The 12,818-nt window shown below is 38.1% G+C and overlaps 1 protein-coding gene across 1 annotated transcript in view; it reads right to left on the bottom strand.

Annotated features, from left to right (window-relative positions):
- The window catches only part of GID4 (GID complex subunit 4 homolog), a 781,841-nt gene that overhangs the window by 705,605 nt on the left and 63,418 nt on the right, over positions 1-12,818 (bottom strand). The window contains exon 2 of the mRNA XM_044089665.1: positions 2,613-2,672. Coding sequence (XP_043945600.1) covers positions 2,613-2,672 — 60 coding nt within the window. The remainder of the gene's footprint in view (positions 1-2,612; positions 2,673-12,818) is intronic.

Raw genomic sequence — 12,818 nt, 5'->3', positions numbered from 1 at the left:
AAAAATATAGTTTTCCAGGACAAGAACTGCAGGTCACATTCTGTTGATTGTTCAACAGGAAGTTGAACAACGGTTTGTAATACTTTGGTTTAGATCCCAAGGAGGGGTAGGATCTTTGTAGAGATTTTAGCAAGAATGCTCCTTTTAAGAAGGCTTTGCAAAGCTTATGAGAAACCAAGGAGGATTTTTCAAAACCATTACGGAAATTAGAAATGGCTGCTAATTTAATTTTGATGGTAGACAGTGAAGTGCCAACATTAAAAAGTAAAGCTAAAATTTCTAGTATTTTATTGATGGGTGCTGAAAAAAGATCAATGCTGTCATGCACCCAGAAGGTAAATCTCTTCCATTTACTAGTACAGAGAGTTTACTGGTAACTGGCTTATGCAAGGCTACAATAACATGACATACCAGGGAAGACTGTGACAAACACCTGGCTATTAATGGAACTGGAAAAACCAAGCTGTCAGCTTGAGGTTTATGATGGGATGGATTAATCCCTCTGGATGGGACAAAAGATCTGGATTCAGGTAGTCCAGAACCCAAGGCTACTGAATCAATTAAGGTCAAAGAAAAGGAAACCATATCTGTCTAAGCCAATAAGGTGTAATGAGGATTACTTTGCACTTCAGTTTGACTGCTTTCTGTAGGAATTTCGGGATTAGAGGAATCCGGGGAAAAGGCATGCAGAAGTCCTGGGGGACAAGTATGTAGAAGAGCATCTCTCGGTGACTCCCCCGGAGGGATGGGGGGGGGGGGGAAATCAGTGTAAAGTTGCTGCTACATTTGTTGTTTAGGGGAGAGGCAAACAAGTTGCAGCATGGCTGGTCCCACTGACTGATAATCTTTTCTGTCCCCTTCAGATTGAGAGACCAATCATGAGGAAGGAAAATACACCTGCTTAATTTGTCCGCTACCACAAGGGAACTCCCCAGAATGTTTTACTGACTGGCTGGTAAGGTTGAATAGAGAGCCCTGTCCTTCTCTACAGTATAGGGGGTCTAGTGCTAAGGTTTATTAGTGCTTGCTATGAGTTTAGAGCAAGTGCCAGGCTGAGAAGTGAATGGTTTGAGTGCTTAAGTTGAAAGTTTGTCTAGTTCCAAGGAAAAAATTGAACAGTAGACTTTGTGGAGCTGGGAATAGTTATACCCTAGCTAACTGGTGCTGCCCGGTGCGCAAAACCGCACAAATGCGGGTTTGATGGCAGGAAAATGAAAGAGAAATTAGCCCAAAATGGCCAATAAACTACTAATTTCTGGGCAGAAACCACTCCTCCAGGGACAGATAGGGGAGCTCATCTCTCACAGCTGAACAGAGAAACTTCCTTCTATCCAAGTAAGTTATGGGCAAACACAGAAACTTGTAACACAGCCCTGAATTCAGCACTAACCTGAAAACTGGACTATACTAGCTTAGAAAGGTGGGAAAACAAGTATATATATTTTTTTTAGAAAATAAAGCAGATACAATGTTATCAAACATGCCCAAAGTCAGTCTGGGAGTCTATCTCAATGCTTGCAGGAATGTGACTAATGAAATCTGGAAATGGACAAGGATGTGAAGCATTAGAAGAGATAAGGTAGTTGTTTTGGAGTGTGGGAAGAGTCTTGCGGTGCCAAATGATTGCTGTATGTGGCATAATAATTGTGCTGTTGAACTAGATCGTGCAACATCATGGAAACAACCCCAGCTATATGAAGAGTAAATGTAATAAGTCAAACATTTAAAGACAGTAAGGAAGGAATAAAACAGTAAAGGTGTATTTAATGCAAATGACATGTATTTTTTTTGGGCTCTCCCAATACTCTACTTGATAGCTACACTATAGACACCCAATTTGCTCATTTTGTTCTGGGTTTATGGGAACAGGGCACTCACAGGCTGAAAAACTACTTACATCCACTCGTTCCCACCATGAGAGTCTCCATCAGCTCATGGTTTCTTGGCAAGAGTTGGGTGTTAGGAAACGGGGGCAGCCTGCCCTATCCCAACTGGGAACATTTGGCTGCTCTACTGCAGTCCCCGGAGGGGAGCCATGTATCTGCAAACCATACTCCCCTTGGATTTCTGGTGCCAAGAACAGTGACTGCAAAACCTTGGCAGACAAGGTATTCCTAGACTGACACTGAGAACACTAGATGTCACCTGCATGGTGAGCCATGCAGTCTCCCTCCCCCAGGGTAGGTGGGCTGGTAACTTTCATCCTCCTTGGTCATCCCCTACAGGTGCTGAAGCTACTAAACCAGTACAAATCACTTGTGTCATGCTCAGGACCTTATCCCTCTAGGCCACTGAGCTGACAGTGATACAGATATTGAAACCGTAAAGACTAAAATATCACTTCTGTATTGCAGTGTTAAGTATTACTTACATTTAATTACACAGTCACTTGCCTTCTATAAATCCTAGGTCCTAATCTAGCCATAGATCGCTACAGTGAGTAATGCAGCGAGTTATACTTTACAAGTTGGGTTTTAATATAAAGCTTCCAAACCTCATTTATAGTGCTGGTCCAGATATTCACATCAATTTCAAACCAAGCATAAACTTCAACCTATAAAAGGCAGTGAATAAATTATGGTCAGCTATATATACATTTTCTTTTTTTTTACCTCTGTTAGCCCTTTGATCTTCAAATATCCACAAAGGTACGAGCTTTCCATATCTACATGCTGCAAGGAAAAAAATGGAGAAAAATTAACTTTTCCAAATGGATGTTGGGATTTCCCCCTCTCTCCACAAAAACAACACCCAACCATCACAGCATTCTAAACATTTTACTACAACTATTTATTAAACTGGAACATATTCAAATAAAACACAAAGTAGATTGGCTCAGTGGAAATAGTTTAGATGACCTCACTTCATCTCAATTACCAGTATGAACAAGTTTACGAATGTACCTCTTAAAACTAAGCAGAAAGACATGGCATCTCAAAGCCCATTATTTATACTACTACAAACTGCTGCATAAGTATACACAGTGCAGAAGGAAGTTATACATTTGTCAGAGTCTAGCTGATCTTATTTCAGTGTCCATATGTTCACAGGCGTTTACTAGGCTGATGACCACAAGGGCTTTTTTAAGCCAAGCAATAGAATGCATCCCAAACCTCTGACAAGTTCTCGTACCTTTGGTAAGTGTAAGTAGGGGCTTGGGAGATTAACTATGTACAGGCTGCCTCCATCCACTACAGATGTAGGTGCCAAAACAGGGATGAATTTCCTACTGCCCATCGAATTGCCCAAGTTACACTTGAATTGGGTAAGGGAGGAACTCTACTTCACATGGATGGGGAGCCGGTTCCAGAGAAGAGGTGTACATGGACATCTACACAGTGAATGAGTGTTAAGATGGGGAGAGAGGGTAGCCTGATAAAATCAGAAACCAGAAGTTAAGCACTGAAAATCTTTTGTCAGTTTGTCGCATCTATTCCAAAGACGCAAGCAAAAGCTCTAGTGCATGTTCAAGAATCTCCTGATATGAAGTTTGGAAGCCAGTTAAAGAAGCCAAAAATAATTAGCAATATGGAAAAGATGATGGTTCTCCAAAGTCTTCCATCAAACTCTTGCAATACCAATGTGGAATATAAAATGCAAGAGAGTGTTCTATTAATCCTGCTTACTAGAAGAAACTGATGTGATGGTTAACAAAATAGGTCAGTAAAAAGAAACAGCTTTCCTAAACTACGTGTATTTGTATTGTGTAATTATTGCAAATTAAAAAAAATACACATAAATCATCACCTATTATACCAAGTTTTCCCCTGATTTTCAAGCTGTCTACATCTGACAAGTTTCCTGTGATGTAACTAAAGGAACTAGAAGCCTGCACCTTCTGTGCCTTCATCGAGTCTGAGAGAGCCAGGCCGTCTCTAGAACACATTTTGCTAACTGGATTTTAATTAATATATTTACTATCCATTTGAGTAAATAAAATATTTACAGGTATAGGATCACTGAAAATTTGTGTTGAATAAACAAGGACTTTTATTCTAGGCCTATTGTAACCTCCTTCCTCAAAGGAGGAGTGTTGTAGATTGGTATCAGCTTTAGTGCGGTGGGTGTGTGTGCACGTGCCCATGCACACCCTAAGAAAAAGTCTTGTTATGAAGCAGTAAGTAACACACACAATGGCTACAATGTAAAAAAACTCAGAGACCAGGTTAAACACTTGTCAATTTAGTTTAATATATGTTAATTCATGACAGTTGTCAAAGTCTTAAGTGGCAAATATGTCTGTTCCTGAACCATCCCAGATAGAGTCTGCCGCCTGCCAGCAATATAAAAAGAGGGCAATATCAAAAAATTCTGACTTGGGCATCGCCAGCTGAGAGACAGAGAGAGAGAGAGGGAGAGAGATCAGACTGCCAGAAGCCAAGGCTAGGTCAGCTAGAGTCATCCAGATATGACAACATGATAAACTACAAAACAATCTGAAGGGGGATGGTGGGTGGGTAGTTGAGGAAGGAAAGAAACAGACAACACAGACTTACTGTTACAGAGAGTACATAACTTTTGTATCTGATGTTGCCCTTTCCATTTGTTCCTGAATACTATGGGATAGAGTCCCCAGCTACTTTATTACTTGGGTGGTCTTAAGGATACGCCGCAGCACAGCTGAACCAAAAGAGGCTCTTGAACTGGACTGCATGTCCAATTTTTAATGTGAAATGAAAATACGGACTTGAACCACGTAGCTGCAGCACACGTCATCAAATGGTACACTACAATAGAAGCCTGTAGATGAAGCCACACATCTACTGTAATGAGCTTTTGAATTGTAGTCCTCTTTCTTGATAGACATAAGACATGCACTAAGACAGCCAATGTGAAAAGACTACTTTGGATACTCCCTTTTTGTGATTTTTCTGAAAGATTTTATCTTACTTAAGTAAAAATGTAACCGATGGTGAACATCTAGCAGCTGCAATGTATATTCACCCTTGTTTGAAAAACTTGGAAAGAACACTGGACTAGTTAGTAGTGAAATCTTACAGCAAATTTATCAGGGCAGTTCAGGGGTCTCGGCTACAGGATACATTTAGCTGGTGACTCTGGGTATAAAGACAACACAACTTCATTTTCACATAATGTGTTTTACTTCACAAGAGTAAATTGTCAAGGTAGGGGAGTTGTAATGTATTTTTACTTTAGGAATATAAATTACCCTGGGGGGTACATTTCTATGTACAAACAGGCAGTATGGTAAAAACATTTTTTTGCTTCCGTTAGACACCTCGGGAAAGGAAAATTCTAGCCTATTAATGGATTTTGCTCACTGAAAAGTAATGCCCACATCTCCAATGAAGACCCATGCAAAAATGCAAAGCTATGGCAGCAAAGGTCTATGAATCAATGTACCTGGTGCTTATGTATAAAAGACAGCATCTCAGTACCACCTTCAGATTTCATTATGAAACTTTTAGGTTGTAACAGGGTTGCCCATCTACAAAACACAACCAAAATCTCTATTCTTTTCTTTAAAAAAATTTAGTGCAGCTCAACGATGCAAAATACTTCAGTTTCACTGTAGTCACAGCATACTAAACTGGAAAAAAAAATAGTTGAATATTTAAGATTCAACATATGAAGAAGCAGTGACAAATTGGTACACGTACACTCTGGTCATTAGTTTCACACTGCCTTTGGAATACAGGTCAAATAGCCCCTTGCTGGAAAATGGGTATAATGCCAGACTGACAAGTTCCTACCTGTACACAGGAAGCAAAGTGCCAGATCCTGGAAGCTGGTGCAGGATTTAAAAAACTCAAGTCATTCTAAATTATGTGGATACAACACACACTAGAATGCCATTCTACTACTAAAGACTTTACTGCATTGCATTTCAAACATGATTTACAAGTCAGGAAACATGGGAACTACAAGTCAGTTCTCCTAACACAGTTAATAAAAATTCAGACTATTCTAAAACACTCTGGTAGAAAAATAAAAGTAGCCTGGTGAAATATTTTACTTTTTATAACAATCGACACATTCTCGCTATGAACTATACTTTGCTACCAAGAACAGAATTTCAATACTCAAAAGTTAATGGAAAAGGTAAAATGCGCCTAAGCAGCCTAACACTTACTACCAATTCAAAGTTAAGTTTCTGAAAGTAACATTTTTCTAGTAAAGTTTTTTTAAGACATCAAATCTGGATATGCGGTTAGATCATGCTTTTAGGTCACAGAACATTTGGACATAAACTGAGTGTGAAGTTCCAACTCGGACACTTTTGAATCCATTTCAAATTCTAGAAACATTAATTCACTGTTACTTTGCGTTACAATAGTACATATTTATGGTTTTAAGTATTACGTAGTTATCCCAAACAAGAAAAGTACACATGGAGATGCCTGCTGAAAACTGAAACCAAAGATACATTAGGAAGGCTATGAAATTTTAAGTAACTGCTGGAAAACAATGAACAAGTTACATGCTTACTGTAATACTGTATCTGTTATGCTGGTTTCATGATCACCTACAAGACAAACTGGCAAGTAGTATGGTCCACCTGGCTAAGAGAACTTCAAGCCAACCAAAGCACTTCCCCTTCTCCATGACCCTAGTATCTTTGGCATTGCTTGCTCTGGCTTTTTCCAGGAATTTCAGAATAAGGGGAATACGGACGGAGGCAATCAAAAAGGAATCCCAGAGGACTCTTCTGCAAGACTATATCGCTGGGTTGCCCTCTTTTAAAAAGAATAAGAAAGAAACAGCTGCATTAGTATTGATTGGGAAGACAAAATGAACTAGAGCTGGCTCCCCTCATCTACTTGAGCAGAGTCCTGGCTACCATCTGAAAGTTCACTGAAGTGGCATCAGTAGACAGCCTGCCCATTACAGGGTTGGCTTGACCCAGATTATGCCTTGCTATTAGAAAGCTACTGTATGCAAGTGACCATTCACAAGCTCTCGTGGCCTCTTGAAAAAGACATAAGCAGAAAGAGTCACCTTATATTGAGCACTTTAGTGCAATGGTTATTATAACAGGCTTCCACTACCAACTGGGGTAGTAGTAATGGTCGAGTAACAAAACAGAGGGAAAAAGCCTTTGACCTGGGGTTGGAGACGATAACTAATTTATTCAAAGCCTATATCCACATTAAGCCAAAGTTAAATGAGCCTTCATGCGTTTAAAGATACCATTCAATGTATTAGGATCAATAATTACTAATTAAAGTTTCACCAGGTAGGAAATTAGACTTGCAGCTGGGATGTTTGCAGGATCTTGTGTGTGGACTTTGAAGTTTTAGTCAGTGGAATTGTTGTCATTCTCAGTAGAGTAAATGATCAAAGAAGATAAATCCCATAGGTCAGTGTTGGCGAACCTAGGAGACGCGTGGCAAAGGTGACACACCAGCGTTCACCAACACACAAGTTACCAAAGAAACTGAATGAACAAAAATCCAAGAAATATGCGACCCTGCACTTATCCATTAAATCTCAGCAACAAAAAAGTCATTAATTGATGTTAATCAAATCAAATGTAATGTGTTCCCTATTTTTTCAGTTCAATTCAAAATTACTGTTTAAAGTAGGGTAATTTTTGGTGCACTGTTTTAAACTAATTATCAGTGCGCATATTGTTTTCTCTATTATAAGTCACTGACTTTATTTTATAATACAGAGCAGCACACATGGACTTTATTTTTTCAAATTAATGAATATGTACAGAATTGTTTCTTTTTTGTTTTTTTTTTTTTTTTGGGGGGGGGGGGGCACGCCAGCAGAACCAAGATAGGCATTTTCCTAATTTTTGACACGCCGAGCCAAAAGGTTCACCTTCACTGCCATAGGTTGTCTCAAAAAATCATGAAAAGCCCTTAAAGTAGGTGTGAAGGTCTTTACCTTCTCCAGCAGGGCAGGTAAGTGCCAAGAGCGGATGTGAAGTGGAATGGTAAATAGGCTCAAATTTATGTTACAGAATGGGGGCATATGTGTAGGGAGGTGCCTGCCTTGGGGGAGTGTCAATTGGTGTGGTGACATTCACTGGGGCTGGCCATCTTACAGTGTTCCCTATCCTTGTTTAATACCATCATCATATGATCCTTTTCATTCAATACAATTAATGATTCATCTGGAAGGATTCTGGGTCTTTATTTACAGTCTATAAGTAGTGTTGTGACAAAAATAATAAAAAGTAAAACAACATGTAATACAATTTAAACCATTGGTTGAACAGCCTGTTAGCCTTTGTTGCTATGTCTTTTTTAACCAGTGCTTTCGCGTAAGCTTCATCAGATTTGTCTGCCAGCACTGGGCGATAGATAAATAATGATAAAAAAAAAATCTTAAAGTTTTCTAGATGCTACTGGGTCTATAATTCAGTCTTTTTAATTTAGGAAACAGTGGGTGTTCGGTTCCCGAGTGCGGGTCTTTTTGAACATTATTGAAGAAAAGAAATAAAAATAATACATTTGGCTTACAAGTTTTTTTGGTAGTGGGGGATCAGTGTGATCCATTCTTGACGGGCAGTGGGGGATCCGTGTGGTCCATTCTTGACAGGTAGTGGGGGATCCGTGTGGTCCATTCTTGACTATTAAGGTAGTCTTGTATATTTTTGGCAGTCCAAAGCAAATACAATGTTTTCATAAACTGTTTAAAATGGAGCTGCGCGTTTGGCAGCTGGGAAAAATGGTATCATTCTGGATTTGTAAAGATTAAACATATTAAGATTGTCTGCTCTTCACAGTGGGAAATGCTCCATATCCAATGTTAAATATGTAATAATTACCATGAGGTCGTCATACGGTTTTATTAAAGGATTTTATTTGAAACAGTATAAAAGCAACTCTGTATTCTGGGGCTCTTTCATTGGGATTGTGAAATGCTCTGAGGCAGGACAAGAGTGGTTAATAAAAGAACTGATCGGTGTGTGTGTGTGTGTGTGTGTGTGTGTGTGCGTGTGCGTGAGGGAAAGACACTGGGGGGGGCTGAAACAGGGAAGGTTCCTTGTGTCCACATCACAGTGGCTGGACCAGAGCTATTGCCAGGGGAGGGGGCTCAAACGAACCACGGTCCAAATCGTCCTTAAAGAGTGGGTTTCCTAATCTTTACCCTCACTTATGGAGGGGTTCAAGAACAAACTCTGATACAAGTAATTATGTAGTGGTAATAATGTTTTTTACTGCTAAAATGTGGTTTTCGTAAACTAAGTTGCTGGTACTATGACCAGAGCCTTAACTGTGTCATGTGGAAGTTTGATCAATCTGGGAAGTTTGGGTGAGTATGTGGAGCTGGTTTTCTAATAGAGTGGCTGTTTTGATACTGCTAGTGGTGTTAAAACTGTAAACTTATAGATTATCATAGGGTGTTTGCTCAAGCTAAAAATACGCTAAACTAAAAACAGATGGAATAAAATATGGACATAAAAAGCAGAAGGTGTCTTAGGGTGAATATTCAATGAGAAATTTAGACTAAGACCCAATTTGGAGGATGGGGGGTTGTGACCAGTAAAGGGGGGCTCAGAGTTTGTTGTAGTTCTCACAGGTCCAAATTAAGGAAACTCAGTAGCCTTGAAGCAAGTGAGGGTTTGAGACAGCACCGGGAAAACTACAGCTATTCATGCATAAGTGAATATTATTTATGCAAAACGTTGGCTTAAGTTGCAAGAATTAAAAGCTTCGTACTGCTTGCATTAGATCGAGGATTTAAAATTAGATTATAGGTGATATGAGGGGGTCTGCAACTGTATTTGATTGCGGGCATGATGGGTCCAAGCTTCTTTCTGGCATGTGTATTTGGTCAGCTTCCTTTTGAAGCAGTACATCTAAGGATTACCAGAACTTTACCAGTAAGAGTTCTGAGAATACGTTTGGCTAGATAACCTGGATGGTTGGGGATGCCGTGCATGAATTTATCAGGGGTGTTGTGGTGGTAGAGTGGGGCTCAAAATAAAGCCTGGTTGGTAATTTTCTAGGTGTTGGGTGGAACATGGGATGGGAGCTCATAGGTGTAAATCATATCCAAAGTGGTCAGTAAATGGGGTATTACTTTATGGACTAATAGGTACCCAAAATAAGGTGACAGTATGTTCTAACAAAAATCTTATCAAACAGTCATTCAAAAATGCAAGGATAAAGTTCAGTATTGTAAGACAGAAAAAAATAAAATAAAGAATCTAAAATTACAATTCAAGATATGCTTTGGCATCTATCTGAAAAGCATTTATGAGTCAACTACAAGTGGATAGGCTTGAGATGTGAATTAACCAGAAGTATTAACCAAATACTTAATATTTGTAAATCTTTTTAAAAGTTTGAAGGACATCTGAAGGCATAATTTTATCATAATATATTCAAAGTCTAGTGGCTTTACCAGTGGTCTGTGGATAAAGGGTCCATGAAATAAATACACAAATTTTAAAAAAATGAAGAAAAATAAAAAAGCTCCCAAGTCAGGTCTTTAATCAATAGTAGGCATGGTGGTTGAGTTTTTGGAGGTGCTTATGTCATGTACCAGGGTTCTACATGCTTTGAGGCGAATTTGCCTTGAAAGCAGAACAGCAACAGTGAGAAAAAATATCAACACTACACGGCATATCCCACTATAAGCAAACATCTCTCAAGTTATTTTTTTCTAAAAACAGCAAAACACATGGTTCACCCGCAGCCATAAATAGGTATGCAATTTTTCACAGTAGCTAAACATGCAACTCCACTTTAAAACGATGTATGGAAACACTTTTTTTTTTTTAAAAGACTTAACAAAAAAAAAAAAAAACCTTTAGACTATGAAAAAATACTAAACCAAATAAACCACCTTAATTGTCAGGAATGGATCACAGTGGATCCTCCACTTAAAAAAAAAAAAAAAAAAAACACAAGCCAAATTTATTATGTATTTTTTTCTTCAAAATGAACAAAAAAATAAACTACACTCAAGAACCAAACAAAAACCTAAATTAAAAAGGCTGAGTTACAGACCCAGCAGCATCTAGAAAATTTTAAATAAGGGTTTTATAATTATGATAAAAAAAAAAAATAATCTCCCAGTCCTGGCAGATAAGAGTAAGCTTACGTGAAAGTGTTGGTTAAAGGCATAGCAACAAAGATTAACGAAGGCTGTTCAACCTATGGTTTAAAATTGTATTATATTTTGTTATTTTACTTTTATTATTTTTGTCACAACACACCTCACTGACTGTAAATAACGACCCAGAGTCCATAACAGATAAATCTCTGAATGTACTGAATGAAAAGGATCCTATGAAAATGACATTAAACAAGGGCAGGGAGCACTATAAGATGTACCAGTCGCTGTAAATGTAAATCCAATAAAAACCACCAACGCTGAGCAGGAAAAAAAACCTTTATATCAACACACAAAGCTTTCAGGTAATAAACCCTTTCTCAATGCTTAATACAGGTTCAATTAAAATGCATTTTAAATAGGAGTCATAAAATCACATGACATGCAGCCCAACCATCATGTGAAAAATTTAAAGCAATACAAAGTACAAAACTAATAAAACAACTAAGAACACACATACATATATAAAAAATTCACATGTTAATATTAAAAACTATGTATACACACATTATTTTATCTTTGTGTGCTGCATGTGAACTAATATGGGTTTTAAAGAAACAGCAGAATTTAAACCTGGTATGCTGTCTGCTGAAAGTCTGACAATCCATTCAAACTCTTTGACTTCTAGTAAATTTCCCATATCACCTCCCTAACTGATGAAAAAATAACATCAATCACTCTAAAATTAAACTTATGACTACAACCGTATTCATCAATATGTTTAAATAACGCATTATTTTCACATGCCCTTCTAATCTCAGACTTATGCTCTATTATTCGTTCCTTTAATTTCCTAGTAGTTTTTCCAATATAAAATGAAGAACAAGCAGTGCAAGTTGCCAAATATACCACATTATTGGTATTACATGTTGCCGATACATCAAAAGTATATATTCTATGTGTAACAGGATGCATAAATGTACTAACATCAGAAGTATTATGGAAGATATCACCACAACAAGTACAATTTCCGCATCTAAATATACCATTTTTTCTAAAGGTACATCGACCATCATGCTCATTTCTAAAATCTTTATAGCATAGCATGCTCTTTATTGTTTTCATGTTTTTATAGCACTATAAGATGGCCAGCCCCAGTGAATGTGTCAATCACACCAACTGACACCCCCAGGATGGAGACATCCCTACACATACAGTCCCATTCTGCAAAATAAATGTAAGCTAATTTATCATTCCACTTCACATTAGCACACAGCACTTATCTGCCGAGCTGGGAAAAGACCTTTTACTTGAGGGCAACTGGTGTTTTTTTTTTAAACAACCTATAGGATTTTAAGTACTCTGATCATTTACTCTACTGAGAAGGACAACAATTCTGACTAAAACTTCAAAGACCACAAACGAGATCCTGCAAACATCCTAACCAAGTGTAACATTCCACCTGGTGAAACTTGTATTAGTAATTAGTGGTCCTAACACACTGAATAGTTTGTTCTAGAACTTGAATGATATCTTTAAACGCATGAAGGCTTATTCAATTTTGGCATAATGTGCATATAGGCTCCGAATAAGTGAGTTATTGCCTCCAAACCCAGGTCAAAGGCTTTTTGCCTCTTGGAAAAATATGTGGACATGAAGGAGTTCCCCTTTTGTTTGTTCAAACACCATGTTACAAAGGAAGATGGTGCCACCCCAGCTTTCTGGAATTCCGTAAATAAATGTCATTTGTGAATATGAACATGATTCATAAGCTTGTGTTACAAATGCATTAGAACTGTATGTTGTGTGTATATCAAACTGCTGGTACAGGAGTGTGT

Source organism: Protopterus annectens, chromosome 12.part0 (genome assembly GCF_019279795.1).
Source record: "Protopterus annectens isolate FY-2018-M chromosome 12.part0, PAN1.0, whole genome shotgun sequence".
In the NCBI taxonomy this organism is placed as follows: domain Eukaryota; kingdom Metazoa; phylum Chordata; order Ceratodontiformes; family Protopteridae; genus Protopterus; species Protopterus annectens.
The sequence above is the reverse complement of the archived record's forward strand: the minus strand, read 5'-3'. Positions and strand labels throughout refer to the sequence as shown.